The sequence below is a fragment of the Aspergillus fijiensis genome (assembly GCF_003184825.1).
Source record: "Aspergillus fijiensis CBS 313.89 unplaced genomic scaffold BO72scaffold_125, whole genome shotgun sequence".
NCBI classification, from domain to species: Eukaryota; Fungi; Ascomycota; class Eurotiomycetes; order Eurotiales; family Aspergillaceae; genus Aspergillus; species Aspergillus fijiensis.
The window spans coordinates 1-23,832 of record NW_024469101.1 but is presented as its reverse complement, the minus strand read 5'-3'; the positions used below and the strand labels follow the sequence as shown (position 1 = coordinate 23,832).

Genomic DNA, 23,832 nt, shown 5'->3' with positions numbered 1-23,832 from the left:
CTCCAACCAAACCCCAATCAATCCAGTTGACAGTTTCATCAGGAGGCGCGCCTCGTCATCAGTCAATCAGTCAGTCAGTCAATCAGTCAATCAATCAGTTCATGTCAAAATCATATCAAATGCGGAGCATCAAGCGCACAAAACACCAAAATCGAAGCGAGGATAGTACAGTAAATACAGGTTAGTATCGATTTAGTAATCGGATGACAAATGCATACCGGAACAGGGTAACAAACACACCAAACACACATGCAGGCGGCAGGGCAACGAGCGATGAGGTAGGGAGGCGCGGGGGAAAAGGTTATCAAAGAAAAGGATAAAAGTACAGATGGAAAGCGAAATTCCTCCCATCGACTCCTTTTGTAGGATGTAAATGCAAGATTGGTGAAAAACAAACAAGCAAGTAAACAAAAATGGTCGTTTCATCTCGTTGGAACTCATGGCAGCAGGTATCATATGTGTTTGGATAAGGTAGGTTAGGTTAGGTGGAGAGAGGTATCGTATGTTTCTCGGGGAAGTTGGGATAGGAGGGATGAGAAGGCGGGAGTTAGCTAATGCATCGATTCTCGAGTCCGCGATAGGGCTCATTCGGGAGCATCTTAAGTTGTGCCTGGCTAGGGGCAAGGCGAATAAGCAAAGCGGGCAAGCGCAGGAGCTTCATTTAGCGTGGTTGATTAGTTCGGCGTAGAGCGGTTCGGGAATCTTGCGGACCAGCAAGACGGTCAAGGCTATGATCTCCTTGGCGTCGAGAGGAGGAAAGGAGCGGAGGACTTTGTTGGGACTGTCATGTGGGTGATCTGGATTAGTTCGATGGGTCTTATCCGGTAAGGGGGCAGAGGAAGATGATGTGTTTCATTGGTTTACGGTGAGTTCTTTTTTCCCGCACGTGTTGTGGTGTCTCAAGGTGTGATGTTATGATGAGGTCATGATCAATAAACATACCTTGGACTCTCGAGAATCATATCCCTCATTCGGATCAATTGCGCAACGATGCATAGAATGTTCAGATGTGGTCCGTAGGCGAACAGGAAGTCCCAGAGATGCAGAACCTCCGGTAGGGGCGGCGTGCACGCACACAGGGTCAACACAGAGGGGAACGCATACAACTCAGCCTGCAGCCCCTTGGAGAAGAGGTAGGCTGCTAATTTGGGCTCGACGATCTCCAAACATCGATCGACAAGTCGCAGACCCCGGTGGACGCCATCCATGGCTCCTCGGATGTAGCCCGGACATTCACGGAGGATGAACGAATGGAACAAGGCGAAAGCCTCCACTTCACTGCGGGCGGCATAGAGAAACGGAGCGCAGAGTACATTCATTCCCTGCACGTAGATAGCGGACTCATTTGTGATGCCAGGACTACCAAAAGCGCTGCTGGTGCTGTTGCTGATCACACTCCCGGGAGTGCTTCCCATCGGGGAGGGCTCTTCCGCTATGCTTGGGGGTGTATTAATAAGGAGCTCCATCTCGCGCCGACGACCGGTCGAGAGTCGCGGACGGGCGCGACGCTTGCTCTTCGCATCGTGAAGCTTCCACGCAACAGCATTAAGAAGTCGGATCAGACTAGCTTCTGTGACGCGTCGTTTGAAAAGGGGATCGGTGGCTAGGGTGCGGAAAGTATCATTGCGAATCTTAGCGTAGGCGGGGGAACGGCCTCGATGGATAAGTGACAGGTATTCGTCGGTCGATACGGGCGGCGTATCGAGGAGAACGAGCCAGAGATAAACTCGGTAGGTAGACTAGCGAGGCACGGCGAGAATTATTAGCGGACATGCCCATTACAACATTGACTTGAGTAATCAAGTCACCCATCATTATCGCTAGATCCTACCATGCCATCTGCGTCTGCTTCGACTCGTGTCGAAAGGACAAGATAACGCAGCTCCTCTAGTCCTTCTCGGACGTTCCCATTTTGCGGACCGTCGCGCAAGAGCGACTCAAGCAACGACCGCTTGACTCCAAATCCCGACCCAGTCTTTCTACCGGGTCTTCGGTGCGCGGTGAGTATGGGAGGCTCCCGGGAGGAAGCGTCACTATTAGAACGTGCGCGGCGATGTGTACTGCGAAGCCGCACGGGGGAATCGAGTTGGGGTCCGGGCGCGGGAAGCTCCTCCGCACCAGCCGAGAGGCGTCCGGATGAGGGAGGTGGAGGTGGATGGGAGGAGAGGATCTGATGGGACTTGATCTTGCGCAAGCCTCGCATAGTCCGGGGTGATGAGGGCGACCTGGCCAAAGCAGCGAGAGTCAATTGGGCTTGAGTGGGTCGGGGGGAGGCCGCAGTAGAGGAGGAAGAAGGCGAAAAAGGTGGTACAGAGGAGGTAGGACGTGTAGGAGAGAGGGAGGAAGGAGTAGGCGAAGGCGACATGATTAGGGGGGGGAGGAGGGGGGGAAAGGTCGATCGGGGAGTTCGAGGAGCAGCAGGAGGAGGAGGAGGAGGAGGGAGAGGAGGATCAGCAAGGACTGTTATTGGAAGTGCAGGCGACACATGAAACCATCTTCCTGGTCAGACAGAACAGAACAGACCAGGGAGAGGCTGGGGGAGATGGAGGGGGAGGAGGGGGGAGGGAGAAGAAAGGGAAGGAGTGAAAGAATGCAGGTTCAATTCGAAGTTGAAATTGAAGAGAAGGTAGTAAGTAAGTGAATGGTGGTGGTGGTGGTGGTGGTGGTGGTGGTTGTGATGTGGATCTCCCGGGTGTTATTAGAAAAGAATGCAAGTAATTTTTCTTAGCAGGAAATAAGTTAGTAGAATAGTCAAAAAAGGGAAGAAAAAAAAACACAAAACAGCAAAGAAGTTGTAGTGAGGAGAGTTTCCAGTTAGCTACTCCGTAGTTGAACTACTCATGTACATAGTAAGTTACTGACAGTCCACCAATTCAATCAGCGATCAATAATCCGCCAGTTCAGGTTCCATTCTGGACTTGGCGAAATTCGACTTTGGGACTAGTCTTTTTAGTTTCCTGGCACTACTGCGAGTTAGTTGTTCATTAGTTCAATCCATCCACCACCACCATCATCATCGACCTTTTAGTTGACTGATTGATTGAATTTGATATTATGTTGATTGCACGAGAAGGCTGGCCCTCGCATGCCAACTCTAAAAGATCATCTCCGTCGTGCTCTGCCCCCTCCCTTGATTGACAGCTTCTCGTGCCAGCCTGACTCGAGGAAAGAAAACCTAAATTCGGGCCGATGTGGGGACCCTCCGTCTCCAATCTCCATCTCCATCACAATCTCAATTTCGCTCTCGTCTCTACACGCAGAATAAATACAAGCACATCGATCACAATCATGTCGTCTACTTTGCAACTGCATGGCTGCCAGAGCCACAATTCAGTCGCAAAGCTGATGCTTCGTGTCTCCGTACGCCATGGGCCAAAAAGAAAATGGAAAAACAAGAATAACAAAACTAAATCACTCCGTTAGGCATCGCGTCGTGTGGTTTGATTCGTCTCTGTTCCGCCCACAAGCCCACTGACGAATTCTTGATACCGGAAGACCTCCCCACGTTTACCCCCTCCGGTGCTTCGTGCGCCCTTGGCCCCGAATGCCCGACGGCCCGTGAACCCATTCAGCACGTCTCGGATTTCCCGCTCGGTGAGCGGCCGATCTCCGTCCTCGGGGGCGGTATGCATCAGAGCGTCGCACAGCTCCTCCACGTCGATCTGCCCGCTGTCATCCTCGTCAAAGGCCGCCAGGGCGTTCAAGAGTTCCCGTTGGGCAGATAACGGGGCGAGCAGTTGTGAAAGCGTATTGAGGAAGGTGGGAAAATTGATCGTAGACGCCTCTCCAGGCGGGAAGAATTGCGAAAGTGCAGATGCGTCTTGGCCTTGATTTAAGGGTGCTTGTCAGCCATGCTATGATGAACGAAGATGATTAAGTGCCACTTACCCACGTTCGCCAGAACATCAGTCACATCATCCTTGTTGACAAAGCCGTCATTGTCCCGGTCCAGAACTTGGAAGGCCTCGCGGATTTCTCGCAACTGCGCCGGCGAGAGCTGAGCGGCAGCATCCGAAGATGCTGCCATTATATGGGTGGCCTTGGTAGCCATCATCGTCGGGGAGGTGTCTGGGGCGCTGCCCCCCCGCGTGGGCGACAGAGGCACCTCGCGTGTCAAGCGTGGTTGAGCGACCGGGCTGCGATCTTGATGAGGCATCGAAGGGCCTTCATCCTCATCTGCGACCGTATATGATTCCTTGAGCTTGCTGGGAGACGTCACCGGCGTGTATCCGCGACCGGGGGAGTTGCCAGGAGTACTGGGTCGCGCCTGCGGAGGTGAGTTGGATGTGGATGGACGGCGGAAGGGAGATGCTCGAGGAGAGCCAAAGGATAATGGTGATGGCCGAAAAGGCGCATTGGAGGTGACCTGGGTCGGTGTCCGATAAGCGGGTGTTGAATTACACTGGGACGTTGGGTTAACACCTACCATGGCGGGGAATTGACGGACTGGATGAGAGCCAGTCTGGGATGGAGGCGGGAAGGAATCAATTAAGGCTGGATACAAAGTGAGTGACAGCTGGATAGAATGTAAAACAATGAGAAGATAGTTCAAGTTTGGTCAAGTGGTATGTAACTCGAGCTGAGTGCCCAGTGCCCAGTGATGCAACAACCTGCCCAGAAAGGGAAAGCACCCCAAACAAACAAGGCCCGGCGGTGAGTCGGCCCGGCACCGATGAGGAGACCCGCGGGGAAATCATGGATTGGCAGGCGGTTGATGATATCCCTTTGGATGTTGCTTTTCCCTCTATCAAATTAAATCTAGGAAGTCCACAATCCAGTCAAGATCGCAGCTTGAATATCCGAACAGTTGCATTGGGTTTTTTGGCGTTCATCCGCAGAAAGTATTAGGACTTACTGCGTCGCAAACGCTGTTGCCATAGAGTCGATCGGATCCATTTTTCTTTGGTTTCCCCACGGTGGAGATTGGCCGTGCATAGAACTACTCTCATAGGGCTTGTGCTGTGGTAGTTCTGTTTGTCATGGATGAGTATGAAGTTTAAAATTGTCTAGAACGTCGGTGTTTCGTCTTTGCATCTTCTGTCACTGTGCCTTAGTTTGCGAGCCACGCAAGAGGCCCAAAGTCTGTATTTGCTGCAACTATGTCCAAATGCGGGATGACGGACTATGAGTGAGTTTCCAGATTAAGTATAAACATTACGTGGCTATATGACACAAAGAAGTAAAGGTATACAGAGTTTCGACCAAGTTTCACACCAACCGAGTACGAAGCAAGTGTACGAAGAAAAGGGGAACCCGAGAAAAAGTGTAAATCCTAGCAATCGCTGTCGTCACCCATAACCGCATCTTGAAAATAGAAACTAAGAGCAAGCACACAACATGGAGCTCAGAAGAAGGAAGAGCGCGATGTAAGGGAAACTTGTCTAAAGAAGGAGCAAAGAGAGGCGAGATCTGAGATCACTCAACTTGCTTCGTGACGACCTAGAACGTCAGCAGGGTGGCTAGTCCTATGCTAAACGTGACAAGGCCCCAGGTCGACCACTGCGGCAATGGGACAACCAAGCCAGAGCCTGAGCTAACCTTCTCGGAGCCGACAGTAATATTGACATTGGCAAAGTTCTCCCCACAATCAGTATTGATAGCCTCAGCAGAAGGGATATAAGAATTGACAAGGGGCTGGCCGTCAACCTCAGCCCAGGTGGCAAAAAGAGCCAGAGTAGCTTGAAGGCATTTATTGCAGGTTGGCGAGGGGGAGGGGGAGATAGTGCTTCCATAAGGGAGGAAATAAACATCGTAATCGGCGGAGTTGGTGGTGTTACTGATCGCATCCACGAAACAGTAATTCTTGGTCGAAGGTGATTGAAGACATGTAGCACGATATAATGGCTCATATGTGATCATGTCAGTGTACGCATTAGTGACCAGGGGGTTGCCGGCGGAGTGATCCTTGCCGCAAACATCCTCCTTGAGCAACTCGACTGCGAGCGCAGAGAAAATGGACGCGCAATCGGTGACATTCGAGGCACACGCGGTGTCAAGGAGTTCAGAGGTCAGCGTAGCCGATGTGAGAACATGGAAGAAGGAGCTGGAATCACGCAGAAGCATGGAGACGGCATGACAGGAGGTGATGGTTGAATTGGAGAGGAAAGACTTGAAGAAATTGGGGCACGTAGTGGTTGTGAAGTTGTTCGAGAGGCTAGTATCGAAAGCAGTTGGGAAAGAGTCCGAATCGGAAGACGCTCGGGTTGAGAGGTGAGATTTGTCTTGTTGCGGAATGGCAGAGTCCTCGTCTGCAACGAGAATTGAGAGAGCGGCGATATCTTTGGGGTCGACAATAACAATCTCTCGCCTGGCATGCTGTATTTGTCCGGCAGAATCTCCCCGAAGTGAAATATCATGGACATTTACCCCGTTAGCAGACGCGATGCTTGAATCTGGTGCCAATGCCCGAGGATCTTTCGGGAGGAGTGGAACAGCTGCTAAGACCGTCGGGATGGTAACAAAACTCCATAGAAGAGTTGAGAGAAGTAGCATCAGCTGTGAACGACCAAGCTGCAGATAAGCGCGACGTTGAGACCATTGGCCCAATATAAATTGAAGATCCATTTTATATTAGATGAGGAAGCGAGCGACGCAGCCCTAGACGGGCCCCCGGGTTTGGGGAGTGGTATTACAATTGACTGGTGCAAGAACGTGAGATATAATCGAGTTGAACCAGAAAACTAAGTAAGGAACGTGTGATGGTCATCGAGAGAACATGGTTTGATCCTCTGAGATGGCTGGGCGAGGTCCAAGTATAGAGACGCACTGGGGGGCGCGGAGCAAGGAGGAAGTCAGTGGTTTGCCGGGAAGTATGCAGAGAGCGGCAGGGAGGTGATTTCTTTAAACCATTCTGGTGTAACCCCCGGAGTTGAACTGATACCCTTGGGAGTGAGCACGATGGCAAAAGCCCGAAGTGAAAGAGAGACAGTCAAAAAAAAATAAAAGGAAAGGATGGGGAAGGGTCAATGGTAGCCAGGGGTGTGTGTGGACTGTGTGCGTGTGGCTGCCGCGACGAGACGAGACGGCGTGCCTGGCATTGAAGCCACCATCACCGGGACGGGTTGAAGGGCTTTTGCAGCGTGCAGATACCGTCTTTCCTGCAGTGAGAGAGTCGGATTCCAAAGAACCAAGAGACACGAGAAGTGTCTGGACCGGTCGAGGGTTATTCTTAGCTGCGGGTCTCATTGGACCGTGCCGAGTCAGTGCGACGGCATGGACTTTAAGGAATGGTCTGACAGAAGATCAAGAGCCGACAACACTACTATTGAGGATTCAGCATCTCCTTTCTAGTCGGAAAGGGTTTGTCCATGAGCAGAAGTAAGCATTCAGGATTGTGCACCTCATGTTCATCCTGACTTCTGCTGACTGCATGGCTCCTGGGAAGGAGGGGGGGCCGAAGTCTGCTTGTCTGAAGTCATCGTCATGTGTGAGGATTTTTTATGACTTCCAATAAAGCTCAAGAGAACAGCACAGACCGGTCTGCCAGAGAAAAAGTATGTACTCCGGAGTATGTGGTCCACTGGTCATAAGCAACGTCTGTCAGAGCTCGGGGTTCGTTTCCAAGGTTAACTGGAAATGAAGGGGAAAGAGCACGCCGCGGAGTAGGGAGGAGACTACAAGATTAGCCGTGGTTGGCACGGGCTACAGGTCGGCCTCAGGAACCAATCGCTGAGGACGGCAATGGGGCTCCGCCGCTCGCCTATCGCCCGACCCAGTTCCAGAGCGGATCTCTTCCACTGCATGATTGATCATTGATATATCTCCATCATCGAAACTTGAACCCACCATCCCTTCCCTTCCCCCTCCCCTCCCCCTCCCCTCCTCCACCAGTTCCTCCTTCATTTCATCATGGTCGCTGATCTCTTTGTTCCCGAAACACGGGTCCTCGCGGTAGCCAGCCATGTACGTGATGCTCATCTCTCATCTTTTTCCACAGACCCTCGAATAGTCAGCTGACCTAGCCGGACTAGGTCGTCTACGGGTATGTCTCATAACATCGTGGGGAACGACGGATGATGTCTTCTACCACATTCATCTCTCCCCCGCATATACAAACGATCACACTATTCTTTTCTTCCGACTCCAGGCTGATTAAACAGATATGTTGGCAATAAAATGGCCAGTGTGGTCATGCAGCTACTGGGTTGTGATGTTGCCGCGTTGAATACAGTGCACTTTAGTCAGTTGTTACGATCGTCGTATTAAATCATCCAGGCACAGTGTTGACCACATTGCCAGGCAACCACACGGGCTACAGGCAATTCAAGGGGACAAGAGCAACGGCTGAAGAGATCTCCGCGCTTTACGAGGGCCTGACCCAAAGCCACCTTACTGACTTCGATGTTATGCTGTCTGGCTACGCCCCCAGCGCTGCCGCGGTGGAGGCTGTCGGGGCTATAGGGATGGATCTTCAGCGCAAAGCAGAGAAGAAACCAGGTTCATTCTTCTGGGGTGAGCTAGTTCATTGATTGACCTTGGCGAAATCATCTAACTGGCTGCAGTCCTGGACCCGGTCATGGGCGATCAAGGCCGACTCTATGTTAACAACGATGTCGTCCCCGCATACAAGGAGATGATTCATCACGCGGACTTGATCCTACCGAATCAATTTGAGGCCGAGTAAGACTTCTCTTTGCCCAGTTCCCTTATCCGAGCAATCACCTAATGGTCATGCGCAGAGTCCTATCCGGAGTCAAAATTACCTCTCTCAGCACCCTCGCAGAAGCCATCACCGCTATTCACGCCACCTACAAGGTTCCCCACGTTATCATCACATCCGTCCAGATTTCCAACCTCTCAGATTCATCATCCGCATCGTCCACTACGTCTTTCGCAAACACGCTCACCGTGATCGGCTCCACCACTCGCTCTGATGGCTCCCCGCGTCTGTTCCGCGTCGACGTTCCCGCACTCGACTGTTATTTCAGCGGGACCGGGGACATGTTCGCAGCCCTGACGGTGGCTCGGCTCCGTGAGGCCGTCTTTGCCGCCGACCCCGCCCTCCGCACCACCAAATCCTGGGTCTCCCCAGATGACGTCCCAGCCACAGCATTACCATTGGCACAGTCCACCGTCAAGGTTCTCGCCAGCATGCACTGTATTCTCGAGAAAACCATGGAAGCGCGTAATACCGAGCTCCAAGCAACAGTTGTCTCCAACGGGGAGGTGCTTGGTGAAGAAGAGAGGAAGAAACAAGAGCACCTACGCGAGAGCAAAGCCGCAGAGGTGCGAGTAGTGCGACACGTCCAATTCCTGCGCGAGCCGACGGTAGAATTCCCGGCGCAGGAATGGAGCAAAGACGATCTACCAGCACAATTCCGGTGAACACTTTTTTCTGTCATCCAGTCATGGGGTGTGCATAGATCGAGGATAGATGTTGCTTAGCATGGGCAGGGCTCGGTTTTGAGGTCTGTAGACAATAGACTTTCATTCAAGGATTAGATGATAAGGAGAGTATGAGGTATAGAATGTGAAGTGTATAATGACAGTGTTTCAAGTTCATATGCATTTCATTATATATTCGCAATCGAAACGGTCTAATCTTTGAACGCAAACCCTCCCCCCCCCCCCCCAAAGCGTTTTGCCTTCCTGCTTCGCCCCAAATATTGCCAGGCATATACAGAACGATCTTTTGATCTTCCCAAAATCATCATCATCACATCGATTCATATGAATAATTCTTCTTAGTTGGTACCGGTACTACCGAAACCACCAGCTCCACGAACACTCTCCTCCAACTTCTCCACGACAGTCACCTCAGGCGTGTAGATCTGGCGCAAGAAAAGAAGCAAGCGTTAGCCAATTTCCTCGAACTGTCCTGTCCCCCTTGAAGGTTTACTCACCCGCTCCAAAACCAATTGCGCCACACGATCACCCTCCTTGATCTCGAAATCCACATCGGAGAAGTTGAACAACAACACCTTGACCTCGCCGCGGTAGTCGGCATCAATGACGCCCGCGCCGGTGTCGATGAAGTGCTTCGAGGCGAGACCACTGCGGGGAGCAATGCGGCCGTCTATAGCGTGATCGAGTTCTGGTTAGCTCTGTGTTTCGTTACGAATTATGGAGACAGAAAAACGGATCTTTGCTCGAATGAGCTATATCTGGTGGTGGAGGGGGTGGAAGTGGAGGAGGAGGAGGTGGTGGTGGTGATAACACGTACAGGTTCCCTCGGGCACAGCAATGGCGATTCCCGTGTCGACGAGGGCCTTGCCCTTGGAGGGGATGACGGTGTCCTTGGCGCTGTAGAGGTCGTAGCCGGCGGCGAAGGCGGAGCCGCGAGTCGGGGCGCGACCCGAGGGGGTGAGCTTCTGGACGAGGAGGGCAGGGAGAGGGTTAGCGGTGGAGCCCATGTTGGATATTTGCTGGGGTTGTTCTTCGGCGGTGTTGGGTTTTGTGCGCTTGGCGAGGGGAGAGGAGGGAGCGGAGGGAGGTTCGTGGGCCGCCGCGGTGGTAGTTGTGGTGGTGGTGGTGGTTTCGGCGGGGGGAGGAGGGGTGGTCTCCTTGGTCATTCTCTTGTGAACTGGCTTAAGGGGTTGTGGAAATGAGGTTGAGAAGAGATGCGTAAGATATGAGTTGCTTCTTCTATATCTTCTGTGATGAGGAAGAGAGGAAGGAAGAAGAATTGCGGTGTGTCGAGGCGGACGGTGAAATGCGAGATTGAGGAGAGCTTTCATGGTGGGACGCGTCTGGCGGTCAACACGCGACGAGCGCGTTAAGTGGTTTTGCCTGCTTGCATTTGCTCTGGCTGACTGCTGGGTCGGTTTGCATTGTTTGACTTGTATGACTAAGAGCAGGGTACGTAACTGACGAGCTAACTACATTAGTTCCCGCGGCTGTATTGTTCCCCCCTCCTCCCCCCAAAGGTGGTTAACAGCCGACGCCCCGCAAATTAACCCCTATGGAATGCGGTGCTTAGCCTCGGTTGAGCCTGTCGTGTACCTGTGCCCTTCTTAACCACCTCTGACTGCCCGTCCTTCCAACCATGATACACGTTCCTAGCTTACAGCTACCACTTGTCTCGAACTACAGAGGCATAAAAGCGAGGTAATCATACCCGCTATCGCAATCTCATTATCCGAATAACTCGTTGCGCCATGGCTGGAGCCGTGCGGCAACCGATTGATGTTTCCTCCTTGGAACGCTACCTCGATCAGAATGTCCCAGAAATCAAGACGCCGGTAGATGTGAAGCAGGTAGCTTATCTGTTGACTAGCATTTCATCTTGGGCCATCAAGCAGATTACTAATTCCGAGATCAGTTCGGTTTCGGACAATCCAATCCGACTTACCAGCTCACAACCGCCGACGGCAGCAAGTATGTCTTACGGAAAAAGCCACCAGGCAAGCTGCTCTCCAAGACGGCGCACAAAGTCGAGCGTGAATACAAGATCATTCATGCGCTGGAACATACAGATGTACCTGTGCCCAAGGCATACTGTCTCTGTGAAGATAGCGATGTGATAGGCACGCCTTTCTACATCATGGAGTTCCTAGATGGCCGCCACTTTACTGACCCTGCTATGCCCGGCGTCGACCCTGCCGAAAGGACTGCACTGTAGGTCATTGCCTTGTTGGTTGTCGATTTTCAACCTGCAGGGTTCCTCTCCTTTGGCAAAGATGACCCCCGAGCTAAGATGATATAGATGGCAGGATGCGGTTCGGACACTAGCCAAATTCCATCGAGTCGTTCCCAAGCTGGTTGGCCTGGAACGCTTCGGAAGACCGTCGGGCTACTACGATCGTCAGATCGCCACATTCACCGCAGTATCTCGCGCTCAAGCCCAAGCGGTGGATGTGGAAACCAAGGAACCGGTCGGCGAGCTGCCTCATTTCATGGACATGGTGCGGTTCTTTTCCGATAAGGCCACCCAGCCTCAGGATCGGGGCACGCTCGTGCACGGCGATTATAAAATTGATAATATGATTTTCCATAAATCCGAGCCTCGTGTCATTGGCATCCTGGATTGGGAGATGGCCACGGTGGGTCATCCGCTGTCAGACCTCTGTAATCTGACTAGCCCATACTTCTTGGAAGGCACAGATCATAAGACAGACCAGTTCCAGCCCAACGCGGTCCCTGGCTTGCCCACACGAGCCGATTGTATCCAATGGTACCAAGAGGTCTCTGGCTATGACCCCACGCCCGACATCCCATGGGGGGATGCATTCTTCTCATGGCGAAGTTCGGTCATCATGCAGGGTATCAAGGCGCGGTTTGCTCTTCGGCAGGCCAGTAGTGCTCGCGCGGTGGAGTACGCCAGGAACACCAATCCATTTGCGCTGAAGGCGTGGGAGCGAGTCAAACAGGTGCAAGAACAACTGCGGCAACGGGCCAAACTATAAAATCATCGATTGCGGCCGTATGACTGTCTCCGAACGCTCCATTGGGGGTCTTTTTGGGGAAAGTATTGAAGGAAGGAAGGACGAGGAAAAGGTGCATCATTATAAACCGATATACTGTGAAGCTATGTCCCTATGTAATACACGAACTTCAAATCCATGTTGGAGAACTCTCTCAAGTAAGGTGACTCGCCGGACTCGTCGGTCTCATTGAGTTCGAGACAGAACAACGATTTCTCAAAGAAGGATGAACGAACTCGTATGTGAAATGAGTGTGCACGCTTAGAAGAGCATAAACAAAAGAAAACTAGCAACAGTGTCAGTGCGTCAATCAGACTGCAAGCCAGTGCCAACGAAAAGGGATGAGCAGCAGTAGTTTGCAAGTGCACGGTTCGAAACTTATTTTTTTTTTTTCGAATTGTTTGTTCTGTCCTTATAGGGAAAATCATGGAACCCTCCGAGGTCCGTCGACGGGCTAGTCAGTTAGTGAGTTAGATTAGTCCAACTGTAGGAAGATAATAGGGAGTAAGCCAGAGAATATGTGTTAGGCTCAGTTGGAGGCGGATGACGCCGGATTTCCTCGTATATGCGCTTAGCAAGGAACAAACCCGGGCCAGCACAGGTGTACAGTACGGTACATACAGTAAGCCTTTGCAAATTCCGAAGAGTCAGCACAATCCGGCACCAACGCATCTCTCCCCGGTTGAGGCAATCAGTTGGGTGCGGCTCCCCCTTGCCCCGGCTCCAGGGCTACTTACCACTACTAGGTACTCTTAGGGGTCTAAGTATGTAGGTCCTTTTAGCCTCAGCTTGGGTCTCGCCTTCTCCCAGCCTCAAGGAAGCGTCGGAATTTTGTACGCATATGTGATGCTGTAGAATTAACTACTGTTGACTTTTCAGTCATTAGAACAGGAGGGGGGTCTATAATTGATCAGTTCAATCGTAATACGTTGTTCAGTACTTTGACAATTATGTATTGCACCGCTTAGCAGTATAGCCTCTCGTTCAGGTCGGAGCTACCGCTACCTCTACGCACTGCACCTTCGCTCTCTTTTTTTTGTTTTCTTCTTCTCGCTGTGTGGTCCAAGCTCGGGGAGAACCTCGGCAGGAATCACATCCCGAACAGATGTCAGTAGGAAGAAAAAGTAAAGAAATGGGAGGGCGCAACTGAAGTCAACTAAGCCATACGGTCCACAGGCTCACTGTAGCTGCATGAATCAAGTACTTTTCCCATCCGCTTTTCTTCCCCGGTGCGAATCTCCTAGGAGAAATCACATAACGCAGAGAATCATCAAAGCCAAGGGAAGAGAGGCAGGGTAATAGTAAGCAGATCTGACATACATATATGCCTGCATACATACATATTGGGTCGTAGCGTCGCTCTATCAATGGGAACTATCTATCCTTAGGTGCGTTTGGAAACAAACTCCTCTCTAGTAACTTACTATGCTCCATGTAAGAACTAAGCATGAGGGAGAGAGTTAGCACGTCCAATTCCCACTCACTACCCTTCGGGGTGATGACTTGAAGGCCCCATGTTTCCATCAATAGCGCATCAATAGCGACAAATCAAGTCAAGTCAATTCAATTGGGTCCAGACATCAGAGACTTGGGAATTCAGTTTCCGGGACTACTAGCCCATATACATTCGGTATTCCGCTCAGCAGCAAGAACGAGAACCTCAGGCATGAATGAATGAATGAAACGTGCCCGACTTTCGCTTCTTGCTGTTTACGGTAACCAAATGACTGCCCTAGACTACTAGTAGGTACGACAGTGTATCAGCTTTTTCCCGAAGGATTCGGGAAGTCTAAATCTTAGGGCAAGGGAAGGAGGTTGTCCGAAGGAATCTGGCATACGTACAGTATAAGTTAGTAGGTGGTTTGATTAGTTGATTACCTAATGACTTTTACTTCATACCGTGAGTAAACACGGGATCTCATTCCTTTGACTAGCTTGGCTAGGGCTAGTTGGCTAGTTTTTAGTAGCCGGATAGTACGGAGTATATTAAAGAGGTTCAACCGGGCCAGATATAATTCTCTTTCCTTTTGGTGGGAGGAAAAGCGGGAAGAGAAGATGGCAATTCGCCCGCCCTTCCATTGATCGAACATTCCTCCAATTCCGATACTTTTCTAGCACCCTTCTTGCCGTCTTGGTGTCGATCAGATTGGGTGATGCAGACGAAAGAAGCGGGTGGTCGAGGAGTGAAGTGGCACATGGTACTCTGTACAGTAAACGGTGGGGCCGTCCTCGGTGTTTAATGTTTGATGCTGCAGTGATGCGGGCAGTAATCAAGATTTGGAGGAAAGGGTATGATTGACTGTACATAAGTCGAACACTTTTTGTTGCGTATGTGTGTGTGTGTGTGTGTGTGTGTGTGTGTGGGTATGCGTATGCGTATGTGATTTTATTTTTCCTTTTTTTTTCTTGTTTGTGTGCTGCTTACTCTGTACTGTAATAATAATGCTGTTAAGCAGGGTAAGTTTATGGACCACCCACACAACATAGTAGCCGGGGATTATAAGTACCGTCGACGATCCATCCGCGAATTGGTGAACTGTACCGTCAGTTTGCTTCGGCGCGGGCCGCCTCTAGTCCCTATCCGGTCGCTTCTATCGGATGACATGTCGCATTGCACGACCTTCTTCTCGCCCTCGTTGTGCGGGTGGTGGTGTGGCTTCTTATTTTTCTCTGGATTCTACCTACTCTTCTTCTTGCTGCGGGTGGCGGAAGAGGAGTTGGGAGGGGGATGTCCAGGGCCCTTCAATCGGGCTATTTCTTTGCGTCTTCTCCCCTTGTTCTCGACGACAACAACTGGTTTTCTCGCGGTTTCCGTCGTGCAGAGTAACCCATCGGGACTTGATCTGCACCCATATGATTGTTACTTCCTCAAAAGTCGTGACTCGAGCACGCTAGCTTTGGCTCAGGGGATTGGCTGTCTAAGTTGACACGATGGAGAGAATTTTGTAACTCGTAGCTTTTGGGAGGTGGTACTCGGATGTGAATAGTAAGTCTTACAGTGCGATGGTGGTCGAGGCTCCTGACTGGGGCAGCTGGGCAAGATGGTTGTCCAGGGCAGAAGATGGGTGCTGCCGTAAGCCTTCCAAGGAACCAATGGTGTTCAGGTGTTCAACATGACTTTCATGGGGTGCGGTACTTTTTCTTTCTCCGACGTAGCCTCCTGCTGTGCTGGCAGCTGGTCGGTACATCATGGAGTACCTCCTCCATCTCTGGGACGGGAAGAACAGGCTAAATCAGTTAAACAATTGCCTCCAAATCCTACTCAGTACCAGCTCTTATCACACTTGGAGAACCTTCAGCCTTCACCAGAGAACAATGTCGTCATTTAAGGTGGGTTCTTAGAAGCTAGTGTATGTATGAGTGGTGTGTGCTATCTTGCCAACCCTGCAGGTGAGAATGGGCCTCCGGCACAGCGATCTGCCTTCTTCAGCTGCTGGTCGCTGAAGTCGGACCCCGCTGGCCAGCAGTACGAGTAGCAGTAGCACCGTAGCAGTCGCCGCAACAGCGGCCCTCATTACTTCCATAGGTTATTTCTTTCTTGCCCGTTGTGAAACGAGCATCGATCATTCGGTGCACTGACGACGAAGTGGGGAGGGGGAGAGGGGGGGAGGGAGGGGCGCGAGGAAGGAGGGAAAAAGCGCGTGGGGCCGGGGTTGGGCTACGACCCGATCATCTGCAGAGTGACAGTTGAAAAGTCTCACCAGTGACCAGAGTGACCACGACGCCTCAATTACTCCGGGTCTTAGCCCTCGGGAGAGCTTGCGAAGGGAAGGGCAAGAGCCCATCAGATCATTGTGGGTTACGAGTGCGCCTGTCCGTCTGTCTGTCTACTCTTGAGGATTTACCCGTATTGCAACAATCTAATTCAAACATTCATTTTGAGTAATCACCTCTTGTACAGCACAGTATACCCTGTCAATCCAGGAGACTCACCACCTGGCACTGCGCTCCAGAAGACCTGCCTAATTGGGGATAGAGGATTGGCTGCACATCAGATCAGGATTGGATGCGCACAACCGATAGGCATCAAGCATTTTTTTACTTGTCCTTCTTTTCATATTTGACTCTCTTGGTGTTGCTTTTTTCATCTCCCATCTTCTTGTCCCATGCTCATCCGGAATTGAACTCCAGACAGCCAAGCGTAGAATGGATAATTAGGTCTCTTGTTGAGCCGAGAGAAGAGAAACTGTCTTAATAATGCCTTCAGTCCTAAGTTCTTTATTGGTTATAGCTACCTTAACTAAAGTCCGTCTCAAGAACCATTCCTACATGGGTTAGTTGAAGGTCATGGTGTAGATAACCGTTTCCCGCCCAACCCCTCATAGACCCATTCCGATTCATGGTTCTGGGATTCGACGGGTCGAAACCAATGCCGAAAGAGGTCAACTCTGTAATCACTAACCATCCAGAATACGAGTGCGAATATTTCAGCAACAATGCTGTTATTGTTATTGTTATTGTTTTGCTGTTGGCATTGTTGTTGGTATTGTTATTGTTATTGTTGTTGGTGACAGTATTGATGATGATAATGATGATGATGAAATGGCCGTGCGATGTAACTGGGAAGAACCGGAATAAACAGGGAGGGGTAGAAGTGGGACACAACAAAGCTGACCTGGATCTGACCTGACCTGACCTGACCTGATCTGACTTTTGTTCCTCTTCTTTCCTTTCTTCCCCTCCCCTCCCATTCCTCTTTGTACTCAGGACCATGTATCCTCAATCCTGCCCGCGGCTACTGGTTAGGTTCGATAAGATGGGGCCTTCGGAATCGGCACAGCTCGTTAGTGCCTATGCGCAACTACTGGGCCTCAATCAATCTATTTACTACCTAGTCAACGATCAGTCATGTCCATACGAAAGTCAACCACCGTCAGACCGCGATTAGTTTAGATTTTTGTTTTTAGCGATCTATAGTGGCTAAGAGTTGTTGCATCATTCTTCTTCCTCGAGACTCCTCGTCCGTTCTAAATGTGACCTTTTCGCAAGTGCGGTCGCTGCTGCTGCTGTTTGCTTTGCAATTCCTGGTTTTTTGATGGATGCTGCCTGCCTCGGGACTCTTTCTCTCATAACCAGTTATGAGAATCCCTGTGCATGATAAAGGGCTCAATGAGTGAATGAAGACCTAAAAAGCTCTCCCGTGCCGTCTGTGTTACCGAGCCAGAAGGATTCTGTCCAGCAAAGCGAAGTGGAGGTTTGGGAACTGACTGAGATTCGTTCCGAGGCGGTCAGCCATCAAACAACTGCACCGGCAGCAGCCTTGTCGCCTGAGGTATGCTACCCAGTACGACTGTTGGCTCGAAATGGATCGAGGATCAACCGAAAAAAAAAGACGAAAAATTAAACGAGTAAATCACTGTGCATCTACGGATATAGAGAACTGAGACATTGAGAAACGGAAACAGAAAGCTCTGCCGATCGATCGAGAATCCCCTCGATTTGAGACGATCGCCCTGCGTGGAAGAAGTAATCATGAAGACCACCACCACCACCACCCACCACATTAACAGCTGCTGGCTTCAGCCTAGATGAAGGGGTGGCGGCGGCAAGCCAAACGCACCTTCCCCCTAGTCGCCAAGTTCCACGACGTTTCTGTGCAGATGAACAATTCAGCCTCTTCACCTGTGCCCGCGATTGACTGCCAATCATTGACTTCCATGCAGAGAGCCTCATATGGGTGGAGCCTCTTTTCGGTTTAGGCTGGCTGGGTCAGCCTCGTGGACGTGGCATTATTCTTTTTTTTGTTTTCTTCTTCTTGTTTCAAAGGAGGGGACCGGAAGGAAGGAATGATATTCGAGAGTTGAACATCAATTTTTCTCGCAGGTCTCCAATGTGGTAGACTGCTTTCTTGTGTGTAAGGTTCATTCCAAGTAGGAGTCCACATTACCAGCAGATGTCAATAGAATAGTACCTAATTAGGGTCTCCTCTTTCCCGGCAATTGTCAGTCTCTCAGTCGTGGGGAGACTCACCCCACTTACCTCTGTTTGCCTGCTGCAGTGGCGCGTCTGGGAGTCAGCTTCCAGTCACTCCCTCAACGCTTCTTCAGGGCCTCCTCTTCTCCCATTTTGTTTTGACGCAGGTGGAGCCTCAATGCGAATTTGGGACAACCCCCGGAAAGGTTGATCATCGTGATTGTGATTCTCATGACGGGCAGTCAAACTTTGTTGCGCGCGCACACCCACCCACCATGTAAGTCAATGGGGATGCCAGATAGAGAGAGGGAAAGGGGAACGAGAGAAAAGAGGTCAGTCAATTCAGGATCAGCCAGCCAGCCCAGCCCAGCCAGCCCAGCCAGGCAGACAAATAGAATAGGGTCATTGCCAGTCAATAACTAGTAGTTGGGGAGGGGATAACACAATACGAGAGAAAAAGAAAAGGAAGACAGACGGGTTAGCTAACTTACTTATCACTCACTAAGACACTTCTAATCGCATTTTGGTCTTCTACATTATTCTTATGATTGCTGCTCTCTGAGTCTATTTGTGTCCACCTTATGGTCATAGCTGATTGTTGCGATGTTGTGGTGGTGGTGGTGTCTTTTGGCAGGACTAGATGCTACTAGTGTAGAAGCAAGAAACTTGTCCTGTCGTTTGTCTCTTTTGTTGTTTCTCCACCCCGTGTCTTTTTTCCAGGCCGGGCTGGGTGTGGAGATCGACTTTCAGTCAGCGCGGCTTTTCCTACGGTTCCTTCTCCTCTTCAATAATCCCACCCCGAGTACGGAGTACTGTACCACGGCTTGAACGGCCTCGACTTTTGAACTGAAGTGAAGTGAGGTAAGTTAAGGTAGCTAGTTGTTGACTGACTAGACTAACGACCCAGTTAACTCTCCGTCTCCGTCCTATTCCATTCCATCCCATCCTGTCCTGTCCTGTCCCATCCTGTCCCTCATCTCCTTACCCCATTCCATTCCATCCACTCACCATCTATTCTCATCCATCCATCCATTCACCCGTTGTTGTGTGGGTTTTCTTCTTCCACTTCTGCTTCTTTACTCCTTCTTCACCTTATTCCCTTTCTTGCTTCCTTCTCTTCTGCTTCTAACCGGATCCTTCCTTTCGGTTCTGCCGTTTCCCACGCTGCGGTTGCTGCTTTTGTGCTCTTGACCGCTCCGGCCGTACCCTGAACCTTTTTTTTTCTTATTCTATCCTGTTTTATCTTATCCTATTTTATTTTATTTTCCTCTGCTTTTTTTTTTCCCTTTCCCCCTTTCCCTTTTCATTTTGATTTACCGTATTTCATTTATTTTTTATTTTTCCAATTCTCACCTGCCAAGCGCGTCATAATCCCGCTGGCTCGAACTATCAGCTATATCGGCCACTATTCTATCGTGTCTGGATTACTACCGGCCACCACTATTCTGACTTAATTACCTTTACCTTTGTGCTTCTTCGCTTTTGTTGATTTTCTTCATTCTTCTGGTCCTGATTTGCGGTACTCTTCTGCTCCTCTTCCTCTTCCAGCTGCTGCCATTGCCTATGATCATCACTGCAACTACAACCACAATTACACCGGCTACTGCTATCACCACGAGTTCCGCCGTTGCCGTTGCTTACTCCTGGCGCCGTTAGACGATGATTTTCTCCTCATGACCTGATGCTCGCTTACTTGCACCTACTCCTCCTCCTCCGCCTCTTCCTCTTCCACCTTTCATCAGGCCAGAGTGACATCGTGACCTCTTCTCATCATCACCATCATCATCATCATCCCCCGCTTTTGCTTAACTGAACCAAACGACCGCCTCTCGGGTTGTTAGACGATTCGGGTTCTCCCCAGAAGTCCACTTCCACGGCCTTTTAACTCTTGTGCGGAAGATCGTTTGATCTATGCGCCCAGTGCAGTGCAGCCTTGTCTTTCGGAGTGGATTTCGACGTGCGGTTGATTGACTTCCGCTTGAGCCTCATCGCTTGGTTCCTGAGGCTACCCGACTTGGGCTCTGTGACAGCAGCAGGTAAGCAAAATACTTGGCCGTTTTCTCCTCTTTGTCCTCCTTGTCCCACCATCCTCTATCAGACAGCCAACAGAGAGAGGAAACCACAAAATTCTTATTTTTCCAGAAAAAGAAAGTGAGAGAACTCGCTGTCATGTGAATCCCAACATTCCTCCCTACTATATCACTGGCTTTCACTCTGGTCCTCTGGTCCTCTCTTCTTTTCTTGCTCTCTCCGTTTCTCAACTGGCTTCGCTTGATCTGCACCCCACATCCATCGCAACGGGTCCAAATGATGTGGTGTTCTCCCGAAGTGCTACAGATCGGATCTTGAATCATTGGTTCGATCCTCGCATGTTTCTTCTTCGATGACTTACCGTCTATCTCCATCTCATTCCTCTTCTCTTATCCGAATTATGCTCGGTTTCTGGCTCCAAAGGATAGCTACCGTAGATCGCTTGCCTCATCTTTCTTGTCAGCTGCATCTTTCGTGTCCTACACGCCATCTTGCTAGGGCCTTACCCGCGCACATACTAATCAGATGACAGTGCATTTAAGCCCCACAACGCGACCCATCTGCTGTGCTCGCGGGAGAGGTTAAAGACCTGATTCACTGCCTCCAGCGTGGGCTTGCATTGCTTTACGCGACACAAGGCACCAGAAGAAATATCGACAGACAGTAGGCTAGCGCACCTGATGCGCCTCAAACTACTGCCTTCATGACAGAATCATACGACCCAGATGAAATCCCTGGTTCCCCCGGGCTGAAGGCCACCCAGGTTGATTACTCACTCAAGGATTCGCCTCCACCCTTTGGGGAACCGCCGCCTGAGGGAGACGTTGCTAAACCTGCTGTGGACGATGTGGCACCGTTTTCGGGCAGTTCCCGTAAGCGCCTGCCGGAATCTCCCAAGCCCAGAACACCCGAGGGCAACTCGGTGCTGATCAGACATTTAGAGCCTAATCGACCTGATATAGCCAATTTCGAATATCAACATGGCTTCACTCATGAGGCGGTAACTGATGAATCCTTTGACAAGCCTACTAAATTAAGGTCTAAACTGGACAATGCTTTGCTGCCAGAGCCATGCAAACCCACGGAGACAGACAGCTTGAAAGCTGCAGCCACAGCCAAACAAGCGCTCGATCTGGTATCTTTAGATATTAAGGAAGACCCGAGGGAGAATGCCCAGTTCGGATTGACGCCAAAAGAACCTAGTCATTCCCCGGAGCAGTCGTCTCCTAAGCAGGAGCAACAGCTCACGCCTCCCAATAACAATAATATCTCATCACTACTATCGGATCCTCCGCCACGACAGGAAAGGAAGCTGTCTGACCCCGACTCCCGCTTGAGCAAACTACTTCTCGTCAACCCTTCGACATCTCCAGGCCAGGTTCTACCAGCGCTTCACTCTTCATCAACCGGGAATTCTGTCGATCATAGCCTCCCTTCCCTCCAAACTGCATTAGCGGCAGTCACGGATGTACCGCCAAATCCCGCCGTGCGCATCAATGGCTCCTCTTCTTATACCCTGCCTCCAGTACAAGCTTCCTCTCCAGTCTCAAGGACAGACTCTCTCTGGGATCACCAGCGCATGGGGCAGTTTGGCCCTCCCCCGCAGGTTCCGCCCAGCCCATATTCACATCTATCTCCTGCGAGCTCGAAGGAAATGTCAACCATGCCGTCTCCTGCTTCACAGTCACCGTACTGGAGGATCAAAGAGATACCTTACCTGACCTCCCCATATGAGGTGGCACCCTCCACGGTCAAGAGTCCGGCGACAAGTTATCCGACCCCGACGGATCAGACACCTACAGGGTCCTGCGACCGATCGTTTAACCCCTCTGCGCAGGCTAATGGGCCTGTACCAGTTGGGACATATAAATGTCGTCATCCTGGGTGCACGGCACCTCCATTCCAGACTCAATATCTACTCAAGTAAGCGTCTGCATGACCCCATTCGACTTGAGACCACAGACTCAACGGCTCCACAGTTCTCATGCGAACGTTCATTCCCAAGACCGTCCGCATTTTTGCCCCATAGAAGGCTGTCCTCGTGGACCAGGGGGCAAGGGCTTTAAACGGAAGAACGAGATGATCCGTCATGGTCTCGTTCACAATTCTCCCGGTTATGTCTGCCCTTTTTGTCCAGATCAACAGCATAAGTACCCTCGACCGGACAATCTTCAACGGTAAGGCCTTGTTTACCGAGAGTCAATATAACCGCGCAACTCACAATCTAAACAGACATGTCCGAGTCCATCATGTCGATAAGAATAAGGATGATCCGGCTCTCAGGCAGGTCCTGGCCCAGAGACCGGAAGGTAGCAACCGCGGTCGGCGCCGCCGCACCAACGCTCAATGAGCGACCTCCTCACGACCGTCGTGAGAACCCCTCTTCCCATAAGTGCAGATTTACTGTTCAGATGGTGTTGCATTAGCGACAGCGCCCGTGTTGATTCAGTCCTCGGGAAGGTGGCTTTCTCGAACATGATCCTGATGCTGATGAGTCATGCTGGGAATCACGCAGCCACTCTTACCCACCGCCCGCTACCCGATTCCCCAATTGTCGTGTCTACTGCACATGCATCATATGAGCTCGTCCCGTCTTCTTGATACTCTTCTTTTAGTGATACCAGATCTTCTTGGAGTTACTCTTGACACTCTATCATCCATTGTCCTGCGCGACTTTTTCCATGCCATTCGCTTTATTTCTTACCTTGCATATACACCTTAGCCTCGTTTGTTGCTGAATACCTTGGCGAATTATGGTTCTTTTGTACAAGATTTGACCTCATTGGCGTTCTTCGGGAAAGCTCGCTGATACCTTTTTTGACTCTTTTTATTCTCAATCCCTCTTCGGTTCCTCTGCTGCTCCCAACTTTCTCTTTGCGCCTCCCACAGCACCTTCTAGTCTTCTTCGTAAAAATATTCCCCACATATACATATAGGAGCTCTGGCGTCGATCGAGGTTTCCATAAGCAACATCCTTCAATTGATTGGATTCTATCTTGACTAGTAGTATTGAGTGTGATCCTAGTAATAGCTGCAGAAGCGAAGCAGCGAAACCAGAAAAGAAGGTCCAAAACGGGGGGTCCGAGAAGTTTGTTGGTCTGGACTTTCTGTGTTGCTGTCTCGTTTCTTGAATTGCGTCAAATATTCCCTCCCCCCTTTGCATTTTCAGGTATTTGCACAACTAGTCAGCTAGCCTCGGCATGAAAGAAGGGAAAAACAAAAAAAAAGCCTTGTATCAAAAGACGACACTCCAGAAGAAGAGAGAAAGAAGAGCAAAAGGCAGGGGACACGGGACACCCCACAGAAGGGAGAAAATACACTGGCAAGATGTGATGTGTAAAAGTTTCTATGGGTATTGTAGACATATAAAGTGAGTAGCAGAAGGCTTGATAGCGCAGCTGGATAGAGTACAAGCGACCAAATGGTTTCAATCCCACTCACTGGCCCGCAGTGAGTTTTAGGTGTGTTGAATAGGGTTGGTAGTAAGGACCACTGAAGTTGGTATGGCTGTCTTTCTTTCCGGGGG

At 50.6% G+C, this 23,832-nt stretch overlaps 9 protein-coding genes across 9 annotated transcripts; 4 read left to right on the top strand and 5 right to left on the bottom strand.

Annotated features, from left to right (window-relative positions):
• Nucleotides 1-253: 253 nt before the first annotated feature.
• Nucleotides 254-2,531, bottom strand: BO72DRAFT_39601 (TBC-domain-containing protein). The gene is made up of 3 exons (XM_040942020.1): nucleotides 1,832-2,531; nucleotides 943-1,739; nucleotides 254-781 (listed from the first exon to the last, which is right to left on the bottom strand). Exons 1-3 carry the CDS (start codon nucleotides 2,363-2,365, stop codon nucleotides 658-660), a joined length of 1,455 nt encoding a protein of 484 aa, XP_040794945.1. The 5' UTR covers nucleotides 2,366-2,531; the 3' UTR covers nucleotides 254-657.
• Nucleotides 2,532-3,062: 531 nt separating this feature from the next.
• On the bottom strand, nucleotides 3,063-4,591 carry BO72DRAFT_454116 (putative calmodulin). The gene is made up of 3 exons (XM_040946153.1): nucleotides 4,427-4,591; nucleotides 3,889-4,366; nucleotides 3,063-3,826 (listed from the first exon to the last, which is right to left on the bottom strand). The coding sequence occupies exons 1-3, from the start codon at nucleotides 4,427-4,429 to the stop codon at nucleotides 3,420-3,422; spliced, it is 888 nt and encodes a 295-aa protein (XP_040794944.1). The 5' UTR covers nucleotides 4,430-4,591; the 3' UTR covers nucleotides 3,063-3,419.
• An 866-nt stretch (nucleotides 4,592-5,457) lies between these two features.
• Nucleotides 5,458-6,279, bottom strand: BO72DRAFT_338173 (uncharacterized protein; the record flags this gene model as incomplete). Its single annotated transcript, XM_040940574.1, has 1 exon — nucleotides 5,458-6,279. A coding segment is annotated over one exon (822 nt), but the record flags the coding sequence as incomplete, so codon positions are not given.
• Nucleotides 6,280-6,702: 423 nt separating this feature from the next.
• Nucleotides 6,703-7,452, bottom strand: BO72DRAFT_39575 (uncharacterized protein). The gene is made up of 2 exons (XM_040942009.1): nucleotides 7,340-7,452; nucleotides 6,703-7,261 (listed from the first exon to the last, which is right to left on the bottom strand). The coding sequence occupies exon 2, from the start codon at nucleotides 7,183-7,185 to the stop codon at nucleotides 6,841-6,843; it is 345 nt and encodes a 114-aa protein (XP_040794942.1). The 5' UTR covers nucleotides 7,186-7,261; nucleotides 7,340-7,452; the 3' UTR covers nucleotides 6,703-6,840.
• Nucleotides 7,453-7,841: 389 nt separating this feature from the next.
• BO72DRAFT_454114 (pyridoxal kinase) lies at nucleotides 7,842-9,495 on the top strand. The gene is made up of 4 exons (XM_040946152.1): nucleotides 7,842-8,179; nucleotides 8,239-8,451; nucleotides 8,502-8,619; nucleotides 8,679-9,495. Exons 1-4 carry the CDS (start codon nucleotides 8,116-8,118, stop codon nucleotides 9,322-9,324), a joined length of 1,041 nt encoding a protein of 346 aa, XP_040794941.1. The 5' UTR covers nucleotides 7,842-8,115; the 3' UTR covers nucleotides 9,325-9,495.
• A 68-nt stretch (nucleotides 9,496-9,563) lies between these two features.
• Nucleotides 9,564-10,547, bottom strand: BO72DRAFT_443044 (dUTP diphosphatase). The gene is made up of 3 exons (XM_040943543.1): nucleotides 10,163-10,547; nucleotides 9,843-10,015; nucleotides 9,564-9,770 (listed from the first exon to the last, which is right to left on the bottom strand). Exons 1-3 carry the CDS (start codon nucleotides 10,509-10,511, stop codon nucleotides 9,684-9,686), a joined length of 609 nt encoding a protein of 202 aa, XP_040794940.1. The 5' UTR covers nucleotides 10,512-10,547; the 3' UTR covers nucleotides 9,564-9,683.
• Nucleotides 10,548-10,875: 328 nt separating this feature from the next.
• Nucleotides 10,876-12,485, top strand: BO72DRAFT_454112 (phosphotransferase family protein). The gene is made up of 3 exons (XM_040946151.1): nucleotides 10,876-11,195; nucleotides 11,261-11,556; nucleotides 11,645-12,485. The coding sequence occupies exons 1-3, from the start codon at nucleotides 11,097-11,099 to the stop codon at nucleotides 12,342-12,344; spliced, it is 1,095 nt and encodes a 364-aa protein (XP_040794939.1). The 5' UTR covers nucleotides 10,876-11,096; the 3' UTR covers nucleotides 12,345-12,485.
• A 2,155-nt stretch (nucleotides 12,486-14,640) lies between these two features.
• Nucleotides 14,641-15,322, top strand: BO72DRAFT_39348 (uncharacterized protein). Its single transcript, XM_040941945.1, has one exon. The coding sequence runs from the start codon at nucleotides 14,828-14,830 to the stop codon at nucleotides 15,287-15,289; it is 462 nt and encodes a 153-aa protein (XP_040794938.1). The 5' UTR covers nucleotides 14,641-14,827; the 3' UTR covers nucleotides 15,290-15,322.
• A 5,687-nt stretch (nucleotides 15,323-21,009) lies between these two features.
• BO72DRAFT_393210 (uncharacterized protein) lies at nucleotides 21,010-22,656 on the top strand (the record flags this gene model as incomplete). Its single annotated transcript, XM_040941930.1, has 4 exons — nucleotides 21,010-21,178; nucleotides 21,248-22,229; nucleotides 22,286-22,483; nucleotides 22,539-22,656. The coding sequence occupies 4 exons, from the start codon at nucleotides 21,010-21,012 to the stop codon at nucleotides 22,654-22,656; spliced, it is 1,467 nt and encodes a 488-aa protein (XP_040794937.1).
• Nucleotides 22,657-23,832: the final 1,176 nt, after the last annotated feature.